We start from the raw sequence: 24427 nt of genomic DNA on the forward strand, positions 1-24427 counted from the left end.
CAAAGATGCTTTCTGATCTCCACTCTTAGGTCATTCCTTACAGTATATGAAAAACATTAGCCTTTAATAGCAAAAACCCATCCTACAAGCAGTTTTTGCAACAGATCCAATGAATGTACAAAATTCCACCAGCAGGGAACAGCAGTGCACAGTACAGAGTTAACTAAAACATCAGTAACAACAATTCCAGAGTGGCATGTTTTTAAGGTGTAAGGTGTTCACTTTGAGCATAGGGCAGCTTAGCAGTCTGACTGCATTCGGTTAGAAGCGGTTTCTGAAGCTTCCATCCAAAGGGGAGGAGAGTAAACAGTTCATGTGCAGTGTGGGTTGGGTTGCGTAGGATACAGACGGCTCTTTCTCTACATCTGAAGCTGTAGATGTCCTCAGTGGGAGGTAATTTGCACCAGATAGTCCTCTGCACAAACTTCACCATCCTCTGCAATGCCCTGTTATCTGCTACAATGCTGCATTGGCTGCATTTTTAGGTAATTAGTTGCATATAACTTTGCTGTTTGCAAAATTTGTACATAGGTTTTTGAAATTTACAATTTATATTTGCATTTCAAGTTATGAAAATGATTTGTTCAACATGTTTGTGGTCTTTACAGTACCAAACATAACTTCTTCATACTCTGATTTTATTATTTTTTTTGTAATTTTAGATGAATTGTGTTAATACACTATTCACGGTGTCAATGCGTTAGCACGGTTAGCTCGTTAACGTGTTAGCGCAGTGCAGCCCCACGCATGGGGCAATCTATGCTAACTTGCTAACGGAGATTTGCCACGTTAATGGCGTTAATGTCATTTTAACGAGATTAATGCTGACAGCACTAATACACATATATCTATATAATGTAAACAATTAAATGACAGAAAAACTTAAAAAAACGCTATCTACCATAAAGATTTCTCTTATATTCTTACGTGTACATGTCTGGGATTCTAATTTAGATTCATTTATCATGTATTTTGTACAGTCTGATGTTGAAAAAATTCACTGAAATTTGGTGTGCACTAACTGGTGTATGAGTTGACTGACAAAAAAGTGTTTATTCTTTTCTATTCTATTCTATTCTTGGGGGGCTGTGGACCATGGACTGTCTTTCCCTGTCCACCTCTTGCTTTCAGGGGAGGGGGGCTTGTTGCAGTCTCTCACCCTCGTTTTCAAGTATGTCATGACAAACGCCCATACACACACTGATGTTCTTGTCTTGCTTTCTCTCCCTCTCTCTCTCCCCCTCTCACTCACACACACACAGCAAACTTGTATGTTCATTTGTGTACCTCCCTTTGTTTTGTCATATAATCTGTTTTGTTACAGATGCAGCAGACCTAGCATGTACTCAACTCCCTTAAAATAAGTTAGTAAAATAATTAATAAATAGTATTCACTAATAAATGATATTGTATTAAAAGATACTGCTACTCAACAGATGTAACTTCTGATGAAAACAGTCGAGTCACTTCCTTTAAGCTGAAAGTTCGACCACCATTGTTATAATTATCTCTTGTGTATGATCCTGATGCTAACTGGGCCGTGACAATAATAGGAAAACACACCCACAATAATAAGCTCTGAAAATATTAAAAGTTGGGGGAGAAAACAACTCACACAATCTGAGCAAAGAATAATGTGCTGAGTGAAGGGACACAACAAATGTCAGAATCATGATTAGCAAATTAATTTCTAAAAAGGCTCATGAAATGTTTCTGAGTAAATGTTTCTGCACTAACAGAAGACCAAAGCTTACAATGTGCCTTTTGTTGCCAAATATGCATATGTGGGCTGGCACATGGAAATACATGCATTCCAATTCCATTGCTATGTGCCCACACCCCATACCTCCATTTTGCAAGATATGTGAAGTATTATGTGTAGAATGGTGTCAATGATGAGTGAATAAACTGTGGTGTAGACATTCACAGGAAAGTAAAATACACAGATTTTGAGTTTCTTACAAAACCATGCACTTACAGTCATAACGTTTTTTATGAGTTAACATTATGTGGTTTGCAGTTTTGTTTTTAATTTTGGGAATTTGACAAGTTGCGTAAGACATGGTCAAGAGCACAAGAACAAAAGTGCACAAAAAGTCATGTCTGCAGTTTGTCTGTCAATGCTGTGACGTAGCTATTGTGGAAACTATCCCACACCTCTCCTAATGAAACGAAACATTTATTAATTGTGTGTTTAACCCAAGACTGTCAAATGTGTGGCCCACTGGGCCAGCGTGGGGGCTTTTTAAAGTCAAATAATTGATGTGAAATCATTTAACTTTTCAGCTTTACAGAAGAATGCACGAATTTTAGCAAGTAAGGCTTAAGTTCCTCAAATATGTGAATGGTCTGTCCACTTTTAGATTCGCTAAATTGTAGTGCATGTACAATGATAAATAATTAAATGAAAAAAATAATGAAAATAACGAATATCATTCATATCTCTTTTTTTTTTAAACACCTCAGATTCTTCATCATATGGATAGCATGTACTTGTTTACATGCTCTTGAGATTAAATTGGGCTCAAGCAGGAAAATGAGTTTAACATCCTTGGTTTAGACTTTTTACGGCAAAAAAGCTCTGATTCGTCTAGTGTACGATTATACTAAGTAGCATCCATTTGTGGGTAGATTTACCGTCTTTATGGGATGGTTTCCCCCCGACAGGAAGAACTGATCAATATTATAATAACATTATTCCAGTCACCAGAAAAACAGTTATTGTATCTGACTTACTTCAGCGTCTGAGCGAGGTGGAATTCCAACAACGCAAAAAGTAACTCCATTCATTGGCGTGTCAGCGTCTGGCGTGCGTAAACCGACAAAAAGACATACTTTGCTGTCAACATTTTTGTCTTAAATCGTGCTGGGGTGTAGAGCAGACTGGCTGTGCTCTTCTCTCCAGCAGTCCCCACAACGTAAACAGTTCAGCTAAAAGCATGTGGCACAGCACAACCGGAAGTTTGAACTTCAAAATAAATATGGGTACATGTTTACGCATTTTCTTCAAATTTACTTTTGCGTTTCAGGCATTGCATATAGGAAGACGATTCTTATCAGAAATAATACGCTTTACTTAAATAAAACATTTTATTTAAAATCTAGTAGAACCACTAACATTTTTAATATTGCTCGACATTATTGCTCAACATAAACCTTAGTGGGCAATTACAGATAACAGTTCAAACTGCATCCTACTGGATTTATGTGCGTCAAATGTCAATGGTATCAATTCCGTCATCCTCCAAGAACTGCGTGGAGTTCGTGAATAGCTTAATTTCTTGAAGAAAGGTAGGATTTATTGTAAAGCAATGTGTCTTAATTAAATGCTACTTTCAGAGCCGCTCCATTTATTATTTTATATTTTTATTATTTTGGTAAATTAATTGCTTTTTTGAGGGCCTTAACATGCTCACAAACTCAGACACAGTCTAGTATTTTACTATTTATTTATGTATTTTATTGGTTTTGGACATAATGGCTCAGTAGCACCCTCTACAAAAGTGAAAAAACTGCCCCAACTGGGTGTCATGCACATGTATGAAATCTGGTACATGCCAAGACAGGACTAAACGTCCACTGGGTACATGACTCAAACCCAACAGGAAGTCAGCCATATTAAATTGAAGATGAAATTGTGGCGCTAACTTGACCATTTCCAGGAATTATTCCTTTTTGAACTCTTCTGAGGGATTTTATCCAATCAACTTCATATTTGGTCAACTACAGATGTGGGCCATATTCAAAATTGTGGTGCCTTTGTGTGTCCACACTGCATTTTAATCATTCACCATGAAAGTTTAATTGGTTCTTATTCACAAATACATTGTCCAATCTGGACCAAACTTCTCCACGTGTGATAAGGCTCCACCCCTGAACATATTTCAAATGCAATATTTGCCAGTGCCAGTTTCAAAGTGGTCAACCACAGCAACCTCAAATTTATCCAGGAAAGCGTTGATGAGTTGTGCTTAGGATGCATGGAAAACTGTGAGTTGTCATCAAATTAATTGCGACATTTTTCCATCAATTCATCAATTCAATTCTACCATTCTATTGTATATAGTATTTTATTTTATTTTATTCTATTGTGTACAGTTGTGTACAGTATCTTATTCTTATCCTATTCCAGTGTTTTTCTAATTTTTGCTGTGTAACTTTGCACGTGGACCCTCTGATTTCAACTAAAATTCGTTTCATTGAATTGTATCAGACACCTTTCTTACACTATGCTGTGTTGTGGACTCTAGTTTTAGAACTGTAAGTACTGAAGAAGTGTCTGTAACTACAGTTAGGGTAGGTACATATGTCAAGATAATGGCGTCTGAAGTGAAAAGTATATATCTGTGTAGCGTCCAAAATCATAGACAGTGTAACAACATACAGCCCCAGTTGTGCTGCTGTGCCAACAGTCCCCTTGGGACAGAGAGAAGAGCATGCTACTTGTGCACTAACATGCTCTCAATGAGTCATTATATAAGAGCAGGACACGGAGCCCCAAGGGAGGGTGAGAGTGTAGATAGACACTTCTACACCCTCTATTGGTGTTACATTGCTCTCGCACAAAGTCAGACACAGTATATAAAAGAACGCTAAAGAAAAATGCTTCCACAGGGAGCCTATCATACAAAGTGGCTGCCAGCCTATGCTCGAGTTACCAACATGTGAGTCCAGTGATAATGAGTTGGTTTTAATGATTTAATGAAGGCAGTGCTTTGTTCAGTCGCATTTGAAATTTTAGTTTAAATTAAAGCTTTTAAATTGAAGCTCCATATGTGACATTCTGTCACATATCATGGACAGGAACAAGAGTGTGTTAATAACAATTAAACAATTAAAGTGTTAATAACACTGCTCCAGCATACATGAGATGATAACATGGTGTCACACTGAGAAATTGGATATTTTCTTGTTTATTTATTAACAAGCAGAGAGAAAAGTTATCTGTTATGATGATGAATAACACAAAATTGGCACCTTACTAATGTTACCTCTTTTTCCACAAACAGGAGTAAACACAGGAAGTCAGGTAGAGCTGGTCCTCTGCTAATTGAAAAGGTTGGTGGTTCGATCCCTGGCTGCTCCAGTCTGCATGCCAAATATCCTCAGGCAAGATACTAACCCCAAGTTGCTCTTTGATGAATCAATTGAAGTACAAATGTGTGTGAACAAAGATAGAAAAAACTGAGAAAAAGTGCTTGTATGAATGGGTGAATGAGGCAAGTTGCGTAAAGCAATAGAGCTGCTCCATTTACCATCAGGGATGTCGGACTCATTTTATTCTGTCGCCCACATACAGCCAACTTTGATCTTAAGAGGGCTGGACAGAAACTGCCCTTTCTGTCAGCGTAGACATCTAACTAAACATTTAATCGTGGAGATATTTTAATATAAGTAAAAGAAGTGTAATTTTAACAATACATCTCAGTTTCTGTACATAAGATATTTGAGAAAAAAGTTCTTATCATGTGGCATTGGTGCTTCTTATTGCCCTGACTGTATTTATAAAACAAGAGTTTTTAAACTATGGAAAAGAGAAATCTTTAAAGTAGATAGTGGAAAAACAGAAGTTTTTCTGTCATTTAATTGTTTATTTTTTACTTAACTACTTTTGTGTATGAATGGCATGTGGATAATTTATTAATAGGAAAAGCTGCAAAACTTTGGACATACAATTAAAAGTTTAAAATCTATGCACTCTTACACATTTTCTGAAGTCTACCAGTGGGCCACATTGGAGTCTTTGCCAGACTGATTCTGGCCCTCAGGCTTTATGTTTGATGTTAACTGATGTAAGAGGAGCAGAAGCAGAACCAGTAACAGGTAGTCTAGCATGCTAAACTCCCATTGGTCTCTTGTCAAAGACCAGAACATGCGCATTAACCACCCCCTTCAAAAAAGACAACTTTAAGCTGGGATATGGAAGTGAGAAAAAAGGCAACCCTGCCTTTTATAGTAGTCAATTGTGGCCACAGGATGGCAGCAATGTCAAGGGTGCATGCAAAGAAATAAAAGGGATCACTTTAGATTTAATTAATATCTACTTTTAGATTTTAAAAGGCAGCCGCTACTTGTCTTGCTTGTCCTGATAAACTGTGAAACTTTGAATAATGTTAGTACTGCTAGTACTGCTGTCGTGGTCCTCCAATCCCCATTTCTGACTCGTCTCTCACTTGTTCTGTCTCTCTCTCATTCTGTTTTTTTCTTCCTCTCTCTGACTGTCTGTGTTGTGTTTGCTTTTGCACTAGCCACACCCCTGTCTTAGAGGCCGGCCTTCCTCCTGCTCTACGCCTGCCAACACCTGGGCACCTGAGCTGATTATCTCACCTGTTTGTGATCTCGTGATCAGTTGCCCGCTACTTAGGCTGGAGGAAGACATCCATTCATTGCTGGATTGTTAACAAAGAGCTGTAAGTGGGATTAGTGCTACTGTATGCAAATGTTTTTCTGTTTTTGCATGTGGAGAGACTGCAACTTGCTTTCTGCTTCCTTCAGTGCAGGATAACTGGACCTGAGGTGTGAGTTACCTGAGAGTAAGAGATCTAGCAAGATAGAGGATTGCGGATCTGTCTGACTAGCACCCTTTTGTACTGCAAAGTTGTGGATCAGACTGCTTGGAGTTTATCACTAACAAGTGGAAGTTCCCAATCTGAGTCCAATCAGAAAATCATGGATATGACAAGTTCATCCTTTCTTAGTTAATTACCCTCCTGTCATTTGATGCTGCTGTTTGAATTCAGTTTGACTCAGTACAGTTTCTCTATCAGCTGACACAGATCCAGATGAATATAACCACATCTGTTAATATCTGTTTCAGCTGTTCAAGGATGGATGCAGAAATGTTTTCTGCATTGACTATTCTTTTCAGATTTTACTTAAGCTCTTGATTGTATTGTTTTTCTTTCCTTTTTTAAACTATTGAATTCTTTGTTTCTACTTAATTGAGCTTATGCTTTTGTGAATTTGTTTATTTAGGTTAATGGTTGTAACACTGTAATCCCATAACTTTTCAAAGAGAACATCTTTTCAGATAAGAAGCTCAACTAATGAAAATGAAGTATCTCATGTATTGAGTCAACTGAAACAATGATTGCAATGATTTCACGGGTAAGCTTACTAAAATGTTTCACAAGCCTAAATACAAATGCTCTGAGTCAAAGGAAAAATGATACATTCAAATTGTTCTTGGACATATTTGTATAGATCTTTGTTTCAGTTTGGTACACGGTGCTGACATTTCACAAGCTTTAGCATGTAGCACAAAAAAGGTCAGGAGAAAAGTATTTACAGTCCCAGTCCCATCGAGCACTATAGGTTGCATTTAGAGTACATGCTAAACAAGCATAGTCTAAGAAACTAAAAGATGTTACGTAACAAAAACGTAAATGGCCTGTATTTGTATAGCGCCCCCCCCCCCCCCCCCCCTCTCTTAGGGACCCCAAAGCGCAGTCACCATATATTCCTTTTGTTTGTGGCTCTCTTGTTGTTGGCATATTGAAATATTACCAAAGACCATGACACAGATATTTATTGAAATTCCTGTATCACATCTTCCATAACAAGAGATTAACAGCTTTGTTGTTCCAAAACAAAGGCCCTAAATTTCCTTTCCAACAGTCTGTGTGTTCATGCACATATGGGGTCAGGCTGCAGTGCTAATCTGCTTTTGCTCTGAAAAGGGTTTCATCCTCACAATGGGGGGGCCCTGCACAGAACCAGTATCCCATCATCCCCCAGTCTCTCAGCTTATGCATTTTGTGACCCTCCCAACCTGCAACTTTAGCCTATCATAAACTGAACTGATAGTATAAAAGATGGATGTAGGCACTGCAGTGTCACCCATTAGCATTTTGGCTGTTACCATGTTGTGGTTTTGGAGCTAGAGGTTAACCTCTTGAGTGCCAAAGATCTTTCTGTGGTTCCTGCTCCAGAATGAGATGCCCAAAATGAATAGAGTATTTCTCTGCAATTGCAAACTCTGTATAAATAATCTTGGTATCAAAATAAAGATTGTATGCATGAATCCTGAAGTGCTAATTTAAGGCAAGGCTATTTAGAAAGTTAATTCTAAAAATGGGTGTGTAGAATGGACTGACACTAATTAAAGTTTGTTTAGAGCAAAGTAACAATACAATTAAGTTCACAAAAACTGAAGCACAAACATGTAGGAGAACTACAGAATACATCAAAAATGCTCCACACATGCACTCTAAAGACTGGAAAAAATGTGGCCTATGGAAATTATTTTTCAATAAACCCAACATGGATGCTTGATAAAATCAGTTGATACATTACAATGTTGTTCTAACCTTCCAGGAATCTATTTGTTTAAAGTAAACACATCGTGAAATGTGCAAAAAAATGTCCCAAGGCTGATTTTATTCACACAACAATCTCTCTGGCTAAAAAGTTAAGCCAACGCTGAAGTTAAAAAAACAAAAACAAAAAAACAACACAGTTCCCAATAGGGGCCAGCAAGTCAAACTTTACAGTGTTAAAAAAAACTGGTATGAACAATGATCGATGTAAACACTTTACTTTTAGTTTATGGGCTCGTGCTCCATTCTGAATCATACTTAATAAAAATATTTTTCTATTTTGCAAATCTTGGTCATACTATCCCATATGGAAAAGAAATATGAAAAACTTATAAAAGACTTGCATAAGATGTGGCCTACTTCATATAGTGAATCATATAAGGCTTATGTGATTTACTCAGGAAAGTGGCCACTTTCTCATTACTTTCATATATTGTTTTAGTAAGTATCCAAGAAATACAAGTTTCATTTATATAATTTTTCAAGGGATTTTATATCTGTTTTCACTCTTGTGTGCTTTTCATACAAGTTTCACACAAGACAGATACAAACTTTATAAGATTTATATATATCTTTTCCATATGGGATGTTTCAAAATGGAAATGACATGCTAATTTGCTAACAGTTTTTAAAAGTGTGCAGTATCAGACCCGTCCCTCTTTTTACACCCGTTTTTGCAGCCAAGACGGGAGCAATGGAAATGCTTTGAGGCTTCATATTGGTGCTTCAGAAACAAACACATGATATCACAGTGCCAACTTCCATCTCATATATTTATATATCTATGAGTCTATGGGTACAAAAACCAGCTTTGACCTCTGTGGAGAGTTCCCCTCTAATTAAATTACATTTTCCCCTTAAGGTTCAAAGCTAAGGGCTCACAGTTAGCCTCATGTATACTAATTTAATAGTGTTTGTGGTATTGGTGCTTTTTGGAGCACTGCTATCATGATATGTTCTCGTATGGACTGTCCAAGAAGCTTGTGCTTCAGCTTTAGTGACTAAAACTTTATTATTTTATTAATCTTTTACTTGGCACTAATTAGCAGATACAGCTCACAGCTGTGTGAGCTTCACCCTTTTATCCAAATTTGATCACTTCTGGCTCTACAGGACAACACAGAAAATGCAAATGTGTAAGCTTAAACTGAAAAGAAAGAAAGAACAAAGATGGATTAGAGCAAAGAACGAATACTATTAATATCATTCTCAGAATAAAAAACATTTTGACAGCTCAGTAGAGACAAAGTACAAAGCTGAGGAACGTTTGGTTGTCACAGTCTCTTTGTCCTCACTGCTTGACTCACCACTCTCTCTCTCTAAAGTGCTCTACCTCCTCTCTGTCTTTCTCTGTGTGTGTGCGGTTTGGTTGTAGTGCAGAAATGGGACCCTGCCTGGCTTCCCATCTTCTCCCTACAAAATGAAGAAATGCTCCTAATTCTGATGTCCTCGTTTGTTGCCGCTTCTAAAGGCGGTGGCAGACCTTCAGTCTTTGCTGGATGGTTGAATCACTTGAAGTTTGGCTCCTCCTCGTAGGGTGTGGCCATATCATACTGTTCACGGTAATACCGATATAATGTTAGGCAATGATAAGAAAATGAAATATTGCTTTAGAGTATGGGTAGAACGCACATGCGCAGTGCCTTTGGCAGAAAAAGCATGGCGGCGATGGAGAATAAGCGAAAGTGGATCGTTGAATGAAACAGATGAACCAGAACTGGTTTGTAAAAATGGCACAACTTCAGTGGTGTGGAACTGGTTTGGCTTTTGTCCATCAGATACACACCAAAGCACATTTTTTAGTAAAGCATGCTAGCGGCCGTCGTTATTACCGCCTTTTTCGGAAAATAAGTCGCTCTTAAAATCCTTTGATTTTCTGAAAAATCGACAGTGCCCCTTATAATTCTTCTATATGAATTCTGGTTGTGCTTACTGACCTCGAACCAATTTTATGTGGTACACGGCACTCAAAAATCTGTCAAAAAATGTTTTAGTACGACTTTGCTAAGCTACGAAGCCGCACCGGATTGTCGGAACATTACGGCTACCATAGTCGGGAGCCTCGCGGAGTGATACGTACTGTGCTTCAACATAATATTACTGTATTGTGTGTGTATAACCTTTTTTTAAAAAAAAGTTTTGTGGATATTAAACATGGTTATGCTGAGGATATGTTGTCTGTGGAAACTGGAACCATCACAACTGTTGATCTTTTATATAGCACCTGCTAAACTGCTTAACTACCCCCCACTGACCAGATCAATATTCCAAAATGTTTAATTGACTTGATGCTATACTCTGGTAAAAGTATTTATTTTTTTGAGCAGTGTTGTATTTTCAAATTAATATGAAGAAAAAGGAAAAACTGCTCATGTTGCATGATAAGTGTGGCACAGTCTTTCTTAGTTTTAGTGTTGTCTGTCACTTCAGTAAAACACTGTAAAACCATAAAGCTTCAATGAAACTAAACAAGTGTTTTTGAAAAAAAGTAAAATGAGAAAGATGAATAGGGGAGTAGAAGTAATCTTTTGAAATTAAACAGACATTTATCTGCCTGTGTTCACTTGTGTTCAGTCATGTTGTGGCCTGGCACGGCAACAGAGAGGCGGTGAGTGTGGAGGTTGGTAGGTTTGGTTGGTTAGGTGGTGGTGGGGGGGCTCAAACCCATCTGTCTATTTACAGCAGCATGAAGAGATTTCGCTAAATACCTAATCCATCTTATCTCCAGTGAAGCTGAGGATTGTCTGTGCAGTGGGGCAGGCTGACCACTAGAGAGCAAGCTGACTGTAAGCTGAAGGCAAATTAGAAGTTAGGTTGGGCAAATGAGGAACTTTTGTACGTGAACTATTTCTCCCATGTTTACAAATGCCATATGAACAGTTTTCGATTTAAAAACACACATCTCTATCCAGGTTCATTGGTGGTCCCTGTGTAATCTCATGCAATCTGAATACATTAGAACTACTACCTTCAGAGAAAACTCTGCTTCATAGGACAATCCCCTCCCATCAGTGTCATCAGTGTCATTGCCCTGCAGCTATAGAAAGGCCATGCACTTGCATTACTTGAATTATATGTATTCTACAAAGTGGACAGCCAATGAAGATCACTGAAGATAAGCTTTCTGTGAACATACCCATTTTCCCTCAGGCCTTCAGCCATGCAGTGAAGCATACTATGCCATAAATCAAAAGTCACTCACTAGTTTTGGATAAATATGGCCATAAGCCAGCATCTAATCTTAGCAAGCTGCTCACATAAACTGCGTAGGTGCAACACATGAACGCACATTACTGCTGAGTAGGACATCGTAATCATAGTGATTTAACCACAATGAATTTCAACAGGATATTCATTCATGTACTTCTGTACTTATATAAGATCATTTGAATGTATTTTCAAGAGGGCATGTGTCAGTCTCACAAAGCACAGACCATCTAACCATTACACAACAGCCTTAATCTACTGGATTTAAATCCCCCACCCCTCAACAGGCTGCCAGCTCATACATACAAAAATGTCTTATCTTGCCTGTGCTGCATCCTGTCACACACTCAGTTTCAAATACATTCCTTGTATTACTGCAGAGGAAAAACATTTTCAACCAGAGACGTCTAAAAACAACAACAAATATACTCAGGTGTCATTAATAATATCTTACACTGATCACAGTGCAACAATATTATTTTAATATATTATGATATATTATACAGTTATTTACTTAGACTTGGCTCCACTATTGAGACTACATTTATCAAAGGTTTCAAAGCTCCAACTGGGTAAACATATCATCAGTGGTTTGCTTTAGTGTAGCAGCCGAATCACTAATAAAAAAGGATTTGATGATACAGTTTCAAAGCAAATAAATTCATTTTTTAAAATATGAAATTCAGTTTCAGTTTAGTGTCAATCATTTTCAAACCAATGCATTGGATTTCAAATTCAGTTTTTAAAACTATCTGTTCAAGTTGAGCAATTCAATCTGAACAATGCAAATCACATCTGAATAGAACTTATTCAAAACAAACAATGTTCTGCCCAGAGATTAAATGCATTAAATAGATTTTGCCTGTGCACTAATTTTTTAATTACTTTTTCTTGTATGCTATTTTAAGTGTTTTTGTATACATACATGTTTCAGCATCCAGGATTTTAAAAAGTCAATTATGCACTTTGTCCTTGCGTTATACAGGGTTAGTGGGGTGCAAAGCTACCGTCAACAACAATGGCTTCTGCTGATGACAGAAAATAACATCACCTGACATGTTGCTTTGATGAAAAACAAAATAACAAATGTGCACTTAGGAGAGAAAAGATGTGCCAGAGATCATGTCAGTTAATGATTTAATTTAATACAGTAGTAGACCAAGGGTTCCAAATTTTAAGTGACATGAAATCACATGTTTAAGTATGCATGTAATGATAATTTAATATGGTAACATCTAATCTATAAATACTTGTTATGCAGTTCAGATTAGATCTGGATAGTAAAATATTGAAAGCCTTTCAAACTGTCTGACTTACCAGACCTACCAGTTTGTAGTTTGGTATGATTACTCCACTCCAATGATGAGTTTTGTATTCTCATTCAATGCATCTATGTTAGTATTGGCTTTCATTAATATATAAACAGTGTTGGGAAGGTTACTTTTAAAATGTATTCCACTACAGATTACAGAATACATGCCCCAAAATGCATTTTGTAACGTATTCCGTTAAGTTACTCAATTAGAGTAATGTATTCTGAATACTTTGGATTACATGATATATTGTCATGCTTTTTACAACTACATGAATGTACTATTGCTGTGTGATTTATTACTACAGGGAGTGCAGAATTATTAGGCAAGTTGTATTTTTGAGGAATAATGTTATTATTGAACAACAACCATGTTCTCAATGAACCCAAAAAACTCATTAATATCAAAGCTGAATGTTTGTGGAAGTAGTTTTTAGTTTGTTTTTAGTTTGAGCTATTTTAGGGGGATATCTGTGTGTGCAGGTGACTATTACTGTGCATAATTATTAGGCAACTTAACAAAAAACAAATATATACCCATTTCAATGATTTCTTTTTACCAGTGAAACCAATATAACATCTCCACATTCACAAATATACATTTCTGACATTCAAAAACAAAACAAAAACAAATCAGCGACCAATATAGCCACCTTTCTTTGCAAGGACACTCAAAAGCCTGCCATCCATGGATTCTGTCAGTGTTTTGATCTGTTCGCCATCAACATTGCGTGCAGCAGCAACCACAGCCTCCCAGACACTGTTCAGAGAGGTGTACTGTTTTCCCTCCTTGTAAATCTCACATTTGATGATGGACCACAGGTTCTCAATGGGGTTCAGATCAGGTGAACAAGGAGGCCATGTCATTAGTTTTTCTTCTTTTATACCCTTTCTTGCAGCCACGCTGTGGAGTACTTGGACGCGTGTGATGGAGCATTGTCCTGCATGAACATCATGTTTTTCTTGAAGGATGCAGACTTCTTCCTGTACCACTGCTTGAAGAAGGTGTCTTCCAGAAACTGGCAGTAGGACTGGGAGTTGAGCTTGACTCCATCCTCAACCCGAAAAGGCCCCACAAGCTCATCTTTGATGATACCAGCCCAAACCAGTACTCCACCTCCACCTTGCTGGCGTCTGAGTGGGACTGGAGCTCTCTGCCCTTTACCAATCCAGCCACGGGCCCATCCATCTGGCCCATCAAGACTCACTCTCATTTCATCAGTCCATAAAACCTTAGAAAAACCAGTCTTGAGATATTTCTTGGCCCAGTCTTGACGTTTCAGCTTGTGTGTCTTGTTCAGTGGTGGTCGTCTTTCAGCCTTTCTTACCTTGGCCATGTCTCTGAGTATTGCACACCTTGTGCTTTTGGGCACTCCAGTGATGTTGCAGCTCTGAAATATGACCAAACTGGTGGCAAGTGGCATCTTGGCAGCTGCACGCTTGACTTTTCTCAGTTCATGGGCAGTTATTTTGCGCCTTGGTTTTTCCACACGCTTCTTGCGACCCTGTTGACTATTTTGAATGAAACGCTTGATTGTTCGATGATCACGCTTCAGAAGCTTTGCAATTTTGAGACTGCTGCATCCCTCTGCAAGATATCTCACTATTTTTGACTTTTCTGAGCCTGTCAAGTCCTTCTTTTCAGAATCAGAATCAGAATCAGAATCGTGTTTATTGGCCAAGTATATGTGCAGACACATACAGGGAATTTGGTTCCGGCAGATGGCGGCTCTCAAGCACAGCAATGTAAATCACACACACACACACACACACGCACACACACACACACACACACACACACACACACGTGTCTATATATACACATTACACATACACACACAAAGCTGTGTAAACCAACTATAAATAACGAATCTAAACTTATATACATAAAATACAGAAATGAATGAGGTGGAATGAATACTACAAAATGTACATAAGGTGCAGTTGCAGTCTGGCAGTGGGAGCAGTGTGACAGGTCAACTGTTAAGAAGGGAGATGGCGAGGGGAAAGAAACTGTTCCTGTGTCGGGTGGTCCTGGTCTGCAGACTTCTGTACCGTCTGCCAGAGGGCAGCAGATCAAAAAGTCTGTGTCCAGGGTGTGAGGGGTCTGTGATGATTTTCCCTGCCCGTTTCCTGGTTCTTGAGAGGTACAGATCCTGGATGGAGGGCAGGGGGGCGCCGATGATCCTTTCTGCTGCCCGTACAGTCCGCTGCAGTCTGCTCCTGTCCTGTTTAGTGGCTGCTCCATACCAGACTGTGATGGAGGAGCACAGGACAGACTCAATGACCGCAGTGTAGAACTGGATCAGCAGCTCCTGTGGAAGACTGTACTTCCCCAGTTGTCTCAGGAAGTGAGACAACCCATTTTGACCCATTTTGCCAAAGGAAAGGACGTTGCCTAATAATTAAGCACACCTGATATAGGGTGTTGATGTCATTAGACCACACCCCTTCTCATTACAGAGATGCACATCACCTAATATGCTTAATTGGTAGTAGGCTTTCGAGCCTATACAGCTTGGAGTAAGACAACATGCATGAAGAGGATGATGTGGACAAAATACTCATTTGCCTAATAATTCTGTACTCCCTGTATTACTGAAGGCTACTCGCCATACCAATACCAATTAGATTTGTAAATCTTAATATAAAATGAGTAACAGTAGGTAGGGTGGACATTAGGTAAGGCTGCACTTTTTGCAGCGATCTCGTACAGAAAACTGTTCCACGCAATACATTGTGTACAGTCGAGTCTTGATAGCTCACTTACAACTGGGCTCGTCAGGCACTCTTTTTGGCTGTAGTGGTTATTATCATATTTACATGCTTCCATCTCTTGTTCCTGTTTCATATATCTTTTTTTGGAAGCAAGTATCACAATTGTTGCAGGTTAATAGGACTTATGCCCCCCTTTTCTCTAAACAAGTAATAAATAAATAAACTCCATCTCTCGTTTCTGTTCGGCAACTGACAACTCGTACTTTTCTACTCTTCTTCTTCTCCCCCCGTCACGCTCACAAACACATAACGGGTATGGCAGGCCAATCTCCCTGCAGCATGGACTACACTACCCATGAGGCTACATTCTTTAGGGCTATGCCTGTAACACTCTGCCTATTGCCTTCATAGTAAATCATTTTTTGAATTATAATTTTTTTAAATATTTCTTCACGCCATTTATGCGGGCCGCAAGTAGAGGTGACATGGGCCGTGAGACTGAGACACAGTCATTAGAGCCTCTTAATGCGTGTTTTGTTTGGGTTTTCACCAGCGTGGAATTACCAAAAATAGAGAGGGGACAGCCTAATATATGAAAAAGGAAAAGACTGCTGTGTAGTCCCTTTATTTCAACAAAGTAACTGTATTCTGAATACCACATTTTTAAACGGTAACTGTAACGGAATACAGTTACTCATATTTTGTATTTTAAATACGTAACACCGGTACATGTATTCCACTTTAACTGATCAAGCACACACATCCATACATATGCAATAATACTAAGTGCAATAATCCTTTCTGTCATCGTTGTATTTTTACTCAGTTGTATATAGTATTTGTATTTGTATTCTATTTTTATCTTATTGTATATTTATTTTATTTTATTCTACTGTATATAGTATTTTATTTTATTCTATTCTGTACAGTTGTGTACTGTATTTATTCTTATTGTATTCTAATTTTTGCCTCATAACTTTTGCACTGTCCACTTCCTGCTGTGACAAAACAAATTTCCCACGTGTGGGACTAATAAAGGTTATCTTATCTTATCTTATCTTATTACTCCCCAACACTGAATATCAAGTCTACCAGTCTGCAGTCTAAAAACTAACCTCAGCTAACGCCAGCTAACAGTGTTAGCTTGGTGGTGAGTAGCCTTCAGTAATAGTAAGAAATCACACAGCACACTTGATGATAACTTGTGCTGTTGGCTTGAAGTTGGCCTCTAGTGTTTTTCACTGCATTCCCACTGAATTCCTGATGGAGGCGCTTAAGGTCCTGTGGTGGGGGCGTGGTTTGCTGGCCTGCTGCAGAGGAGGGGTGACACAGTGAGCTCTCTGGGCGGGGAGGGAACAGGTGTACAGGACTGTTTTAATGAGGGAGATGTGTCTTATGTATATCCGCAGTGAGAAGCAGCAGATGATGCTGGGAGAGAAAGTCGGAGTGGCTGCGTCCGAGGCGGGTGCCAAAAACCACAGATTATTTCTCAATAAAAGACAGTCTAAGCATAAACCAGTCGTGTGTGTGTGGGTCCTGTGTTGCAGTTCCTATTCATTTTGTATGCGTCTAGGCTTTCCAGGATCCATGTATGAAACATTAAGTCGAAGGCTTTATTGTAGTCAGTCTAGGCACTGCGCACGTTGGTCAGATAGTCTCAACTGGCTGCTCTGTCTACCAGTAGCTAATCTTTTACCTTTCTGATATTCATGGCAATTCTTTTCTGTGCCACGCTCATGTACTGAGCCACATGCCTGCTTATCCTAGCAGCTATGATGCCTGGCAGGAGCCTCCATGTGGTACTGAGACAGATTAATGGTCTCTAGTTGGATGGGAGTAGATCCTTGTGCAACCCTGATAAAATTTACAGCAATCAGTTCTTTGAATGCATCGTAGTTTTTGTCTGATACTTTAATTTCCGGGCTTGCCCTGAAGGCATCATCTGCAGCTCGGTGCGCGTGAAGGTGTGGTGTAGAGGAAAAAGGATGGCAAGGAAAAACTCCATGCTGCCGCGAAGCACGGTTTTCCAGTTAAAAGGAAAAAAAGAGGTTCAATTAACATTTGTGAGAGAGCTGCCGTTAGCAGTGAACCACAGACGGGTACCTACCTCAAAGGAGTCGGAGTGTTTCTTCAAACTTTTTGAACTATTCTGACCCTTTTTTTTTTTTGAGGAACAGTTCCATGTGTGCCGAGTGAGGAGCTGGTATCGTGGGTCTAAGACACTGTTGCTGCTGTGGAGGCCTGCCGTACCAGGAGGGCAGTAGGGAAAAAACAAAAGGAAGCCCACCTGAGAGATACCTTATCATTTTCTTTTGCTACTTTTTCCCCCACCTGAGATTCAGGTCATTTTCAGTTCTCAACCCAAGACCGTGGGTGACTGAATAAACTGACACCATAAGGAACTGGACACTCACATGTTATTTTCTTTTCTTTTTCCTTTTCTTTGGGGTGTTGAAATATTGTGTTTCTTTCTTGTCTTACATCTGTTTTGATTGTTTCAATTATTTTTGTGATGCATTTGAGATGGTTACTGCATTTGAAGGTATCCCTACATTGAGGATGAGCAAAGGGAACTGATCCAAAGAAAAATATATATAAAGCAAACTTTGTTTCACAAACCTGTGGTTGTGCGTGTTATCAATCCAATGACAGCTGGTTCATTGCTACCAGACGGTCATGGAGTGCAGTTACCTTCTTTACCCAGTAAGTGTGGATCATGTCAGGGCCTTGTGCTGTACAGCTCGTCATTCTTGAGACCCTTTCTTGAATGTCCGCCACTGTGTGGTATCTAGATCCTGTTCAGGGAGGTTGCTGTGGTCTGCTCTTAGACCCAGTAGCCACTGAGCACTGTTGTTATGGATTGCATCCTTCTGTTCTATGTTCTTCCAGTATTGCCCCAGTCTCATGTGTTCCCCTGCCACCGAGAGTACCCTTTGGATGGTTCAGTGACTTCCATCTCTCTGGTAAGCAGCTGGCCAAGGCTGTGAGTCTTTGTTTGGCAGTTTCCACTGCCTAAGGTATGGGCAGCTTGCTGTGCTTCTTAGGAATCCCTTTCTTCAGCACACATTTCTGCAGTTCTAATAGTTGGCTAACTTCCCTCTGTGCTGCCGTGATCTTGGCTTTTAATTCAGTTCAATTCATTTTTATTTATATGATCCCATCTATCAGGTCAGCTGCTTTCGCACTCATTGCCTACAACACATCAGTTCTTGGGGTTTGGTACAGGATCTCAGTGGGTGAGGATGATCATAATTCCCCTCTGACCTAATATTCTGGCTCCCCCTTGATATAGTATTTGTGTTGTACCTTGTCAAACTCTAGTTGTGATAGCCGTTGCTTCTTCCGGATGTTGAAACACTGAGGTACTAGTTGTTTCACTGTTTGTGTAGATGTTGGGCGTCAAAGAATCCATAGATCCCACATATTTTTTTATCCTTGTCTTTTATCCTGTCTTCTTTCTCTCACCCCAACCGGCCGCAGCAGATGGCCCCGCCCCTCCCTGAGCCTGGTTCTGCTGGAGGTTTCTTCCTGTTAAAAGGGAGTTTTTCCTTCCCACTGTTGCCAAAGTGCTTGCTCATAGGGGGTCATATGATTGTTGGATTTTTCTCTGTATGTATTATTGTAGGATCTACTGTACGGTATAAAGCACCTTGAGGCAACTGTTGTTGTGATTTGGTGCCTTATACACACAATGAGTTGAGATCAGGAGTATCTGTAATTGATTGACTGATTGTAAACTGTTTACTCCATGGGCACACAGCCAATCTATGAGAGCCAAAATTATAGAAGAGGATTATATTTTGGTTAATGTTCTGCGTCTCCCAATAAAATGAAACAACCATAAAAAGAATCATAAACGGATATGTTTATTTCTTTGTGGGTGAGCAAACTGATATATTCAGCAGGGGATCACATATTTCCCTGACTGTGTTCTTGCTGGAGGAACCTCAGGGAGAGGCACTCTAGAGGAAACTTATTATCAGGTCAGCAGTAAACATTGAGGCACACACACAGAGCCACCACAAAAATAGGCTTTCAACATATTATATATATATATATATATATATATATATATATATATATATATATATATATATATATATATATATATATATAACACAGTCCATCTTAACTTAGCTGTCGGTGTGCAAATGTAATGGCACAGACTGTAGCACTGAACATGCAGGCTGCAACATGCTAATGATGTCATGTGTAAGCCCAGCAAGACAGAGATTTTCAGGACATGCTGATTGAACTAACTTACTAAAAAATGTGAGTCAAGAGATCAAGAGAAATCTGAACCATTCACAACCACGTACACTGCAGTAACTAAGTATATAAACTAGATATTTTAAAAATCAGATCAGTCAGCTGTTCTATTTGCCAACAAGACAAATAGACAAGACTAAAACATCCCATTTCCAGATATTTTGCTACCTGTCTGTATGTGCTGCAAGTCTCTCTCCTGCATCTAACTGCACTCTGCCTTTTTTGGTTTGTTTTATTTCAACTAAGAGCAAACATTTAAAATATGCAACACAGGGGAAAACAATATTTAAAAATACTTCTATAAAGATCAGGAAATTATTTGCCAGTAGATGACAATGATGGATAAAGAATGGACCAGTTTGTACAAACCACTCCACAAGCCACATTCAACCCCTCACATTCTCAGTATTTTCTCAACCCCAGATAATTAACCACAAGATGAATGTTTATTCTATATTTCAGTTATTTGATGAAATATTAAAGCCTGGAATCCACAGCGTTCCTTTCTTGAAGTATGGCTTCATAGTGGCATAGATAAAAAGCATAAAATACGTAATACATAAAAAGCTGTTAATCACACAACTTACTGTGTCCTATCACACCACCCCATACATACTATGAAGACTATAAAGAGCAGACGAGTTCAAACAGGGCCTGAACTAAGCATGACTGGGAACTGCAATTCTAATTTGTTGCTCCCACTTTCTGCTTTTCTCTTTTTTGTCTCTCCCATGTCCAATCATTTCTCATTTTTCCCTCTCCACTTATTTTAGAGTCATCAATGAACCTAGCCCCAGTCTTTCAACTGTGAAAGGAAACCAGAGTACCTGGTGAGACCCCACACAAGCATGAGGAGAACAGACAAACTCCACACAGAAAGCCCAAAGCTGGCCTTCAGCCAAGCAGCGTGACTTCAGTGAGTCACACAGTAAACCTCATGTATGTTGACCAGAGTTTATACATTTTTTCCAATCTTTCACGCTAAATACAGGATATGTATTTTTGAACCTTGATTATATTGGGGAAATTGAGTAAAGATGTGTACTGTACATTTCCCATCTGTATTATTTAGTATACTAAATTTTGGATAGTTGTAAACTATGACTATTTATGCACCATATAGCTATAGCATCTGCAGCATCCACAAGCCGAACACCAACAGGACAAAAATGCACAGCATGCAAATAAGCAAAACAGACACCACAAAGCAGTATATATCACTATGAATTAAAATAAGAATTAAAATTAGCTTAACAATTAAAATAGGCAGGTCTCACCAGCACTCACATTCTGGATTGAACTGGCTAATATTCAGTATTGTATTTAACTGTTTAATACCAGAGCTACGCAGAGACAAATAGGTACCTATTTTTTTTTCATCTCACACTTGTTTAGTTCATTTTGACTTCTCAAAGTGAACTGAACTATGCCTTCAACGAACTTTCTACTTGCAGAGGACAGTATATTGTATACCATTAAAAGTGTAATTAAACATTTCCACAGGCAACAATAAATTCACCCTAGACAGGGAATATATTAACCACATACTTTCAACTAAAGGGACATTTGTGGCAAAAATTGTAATAAAAGTCTAATGTAGTTGTAAGTTGGAGCCTACTTGTTTATGATTGAGGATGATAGTGTCGGAAAATTGGTTTAAACCTTTTTCCTATTTGTTCCAGTAAATGTGTTTGAGCAAGAGCAGGATATCCTGACGTTTACACACAACCTCCACAACCACAATGCAGCTCTTACACTTTGGCCAACTACATCATTTCTTCATTATGTTGCTGTGCAGAATGAGCTGCTCCACCCTCACTCATGATTCAAATGGCTGATCTGTCTCGAACCTTAAAGGACACATTGTCTCTGTGTCTTCAGACAGTCAGGTCCTCACAGAGCCTACATGCACTATATTTCTTTGCTTTCTGTCCCTGGCAAAAAATGTCTACACATGCATAGAATACACTGAATAAATGGAATCACTTGAGTTGATTGAGGAAAAACACATAACCCTCACTTTTTTTTCTTAAAAAACAAACAAACAAAACGTCACAACATTTCGCTAAGATTTCACTGTCTGTGGTCGGCTCATCATTGCTAATTGCGTCTTGTACTATCTTGTCTTGCATTTGGACCTTAGGTAAGTCAATGTGTATGAAAAAAACACATAGAAATGTAGACTGAACATACAGGTTCACCAGGTCTAAATGACAAAAAACCAAAAAAACGTTACATCCTACAGTCTTTACCCAGCAGTCTTTTATGTTGCATGTATAAAAAATAGCTTAACATAACCAATAGCTAATAGCCAGTTAGTGCAGCTGGCATGATACTTTGTGTTAGTCCCAGGGTTACAAGATTTTCAATAAACAGGCTAGATTAAATTCATGAATTTAAATTTTAAAGGAATGGTTCATCTGATGTTTCCAGTGTTTCTTTTAATATTATCAACACTAATGTTAAGATCTATTTTTGCATCTGGTCAGTCATGCTGTTGTGACATATGTTTGCAGAAAAGCACTTCAGTCTGTGACAAGAGCAACATAGTTTGCACAAGGAGTAGGACTTTCACCCTGGAGACTCAGGCTGCTATCCTGTGTGAAAGTCAACGACAAGTAATTTTTTCTTCTTTAAAGTCACAGTTTGGTAAGTTTAGGAGATAATATCATTTTGGTTATATAAACCCTGTCACAGCATTAGACCTCAATAGGAAGATGATTATCCTGGAGGAGCATTATGCTGTTGTAGGAACATCAACAATAAACATTAGGTAATGTGAAAAAAACCCACATGGGATCGTCACGTCAGTCACCTTTGTCAGAGCGTGCCAAATGTAAAATACACCGAATCAAAATATCTCTCCAATAGATGTAAATACAATGTATTTTTTCCAGAATTTTTCACTTTTGGAGTTGAATGCCTGAGTTTCCTTTTTGCCCCGTGGGCAAGAAATATTCTATAATTTTGTGGAGTGGTATCTATACATCAAAGACTCAAAAACTCAGACTTTTACCAGGGAGGGTAAAGTTGCAGTTATTATTCACCAGCACAGTTCTGCTCTGAGCAACTACTAACTACTGTGATAGAGAAATAAAGAATGGACAAAACTTCACTTTGCGTGTGTGAATATACAACAAAGTAGATGTCTTTAAAATGCATGAATAGCTTTGTGTGTGTTTATGAGGGAGTCTCTCCTCACCTGGGCCATAGTGTTCAGCAGGATGTCAGCTAGCTCCTGGTCCTCACCATGGCTTGCAAAACCTCAGGCCAAGTCTCAGTAGATGGTGTTGGGGATTTGTAGGTGTGGGGGGTTTACTTTACACACACATCACCCTTGTCGCTGCTGTGTTGCAAACCCACACGCTCACACGCATCACCTCCTCATCTGTGACAACACTGTCCTCTGAAACGCTCGCTGTTGGTAGCACATTACTTCTGCTCCTCTGCTCTTGTTTTCCCCCTCCTCCTCTTTTCACCCTTTCGAGTTTTTAATCCTCTTCTTTTCTCCTTTTAAATTGACACAAGTAGAGAATATGATAGGAGAGCTTGTATTCCTGTATTTCTGTCCGCTCTGCTCCTGCCTTGGTGGTAATCTGGACTCACATTGCTTACCGCCTTTCCTCCTTCTCTTAGTCGCTCTTCACTCTCTCTCTGAGCTCAGGCATTTTTGCCCTCCCTCACTGTGCTCGGCCTTAGTGAGAGACGGAGGGAAACGGGAGGGCTGGAAGGATCAGAGGGATAGAGTGTGATTGTGTGTACCACATGACCCAATAGTGTAGTAGGATTCACCCAGCAGCTGTCGCACTCATCCCTTCAGTGCCTCACTATTAGCATCTTGTGCTTCCATTGATAAATGCAAGATGCTGACAACCAAAAAGGCTCCGCTCCTACTGTAAGGTGAAGAACAGAGAAGGATTGTTTCATGATTATTTAGTTTTCTATACTTTAATGTTCATCGGTGTAATTTTATGTGAAACAGCTTGTAAATTTAATCTCGATTTAAATTATATAGTATTCACTGAAAAAACTTGAAATACTGTTGTAACTACTAACTGTGTTTATAATTGCAATGGCGTACTTTTAGTTTTTGGTAATAAGAACTGAGTTTTTCTATAATCTTTTATAGATGATGATAGGTCTACAATGTTTAAAGAAATATTGACACATATTTTACCTTAAAAAACTGCTATGAAACAATTATATCAACTGTAATATCAGTTTTTCTTGCCTAAATATCTTGTGTATTCAGTAGATCTTTAAAGTTAAAACTGGTATCCCTTCATACAAAATTATGGACTTACATTATTTTAAAAAGTGCCCATAGTTATAGTTATAATATACTGTTAATTACAGATAATATCAAGTACAATTTTTCTAATATGTTCATTTGATGTATTAAATATTAAAATCTTAGCTTTACTTTTAAAGATTAATTCTTTCATTTAAGAGAAAATGTTTCATGCTGTTGCATTTGGACATTATTTCAAATTAAATATCAAAGTTAGGCAAAGTTAGCTAAACGTCCATCCATCCTTCAATTTTCTACCATTTGTGTTGCACGGACAACACTTTGAACCACCTCTTTCACCTCATCCAGAGG

The 24427-nt window shown here is 38.7% G+C and overlaps 1 protein-coding gene and 1 long non-coding RNA gene across 9 annotated transcripts in view; one reads left to right on the plus strand and one right to left on the minus strand.

Moving 5' to 3' along the window:
- Nucleotides 1–23498, minus strand: part of LOC309713590 (rho GTPase-activating protein 23-like) — a 76805-nt gene extending 53307 nt beyond the window's left edge. For 3 of the 7 annotated variants that reach the window (XM_082545345.1, XM_082545347.1, XM_082545344.1), the window contains exon 1: nt 2737–2962. In XM_082545345.1, the coding sequence (XP_082401471.1) occupies nt 2737–2790 (54 nt within the window). In that variant the 5' untranslated portion in view covers nt 2791–2962. Of the gene's footprint in view, nt 1–2736; nt 2969–23026 lie in introns of those variants that run through there. The other 4 variants (XM_082545351.1, XM_082545350.1, XM_082545346.1 and 1 more) reach the window with 3 other exon arrangements.
- Nucleotides 288–8035, plus strand: LOC309713623. Of its 2 annotated transcripts, none has more exons than XR_014278620.1 (4): nt 288–393; nt 5010–5058; nt 6249–6410; nt 6496–8035. It is a non-coding gene; the product is annotated as an uncharacterized lncRNA (long non-coding RNA). The 2 variants fall into 2 exon arrangements; XR_014278621.1 differs by lacking the exon at nt 288–393 and adding an exon at nt 3128–3291.
- Nucleotides 23499–24427: the final 929 nt, after the last annotated feature.

The sequence above is a fragment of the Aulonocara stuartgranti genome (assembly GCF_965226115.1).
Source record: "Aulonocara stuartgranti genome assembly, chromosome: 8".
Lineage (NCBI taxonomy): Eukaryota > Metazoa > Chordata > Actinopteri > Cichliformes > Cichlidae > Aulonocara > Aulonocara stuartgranti.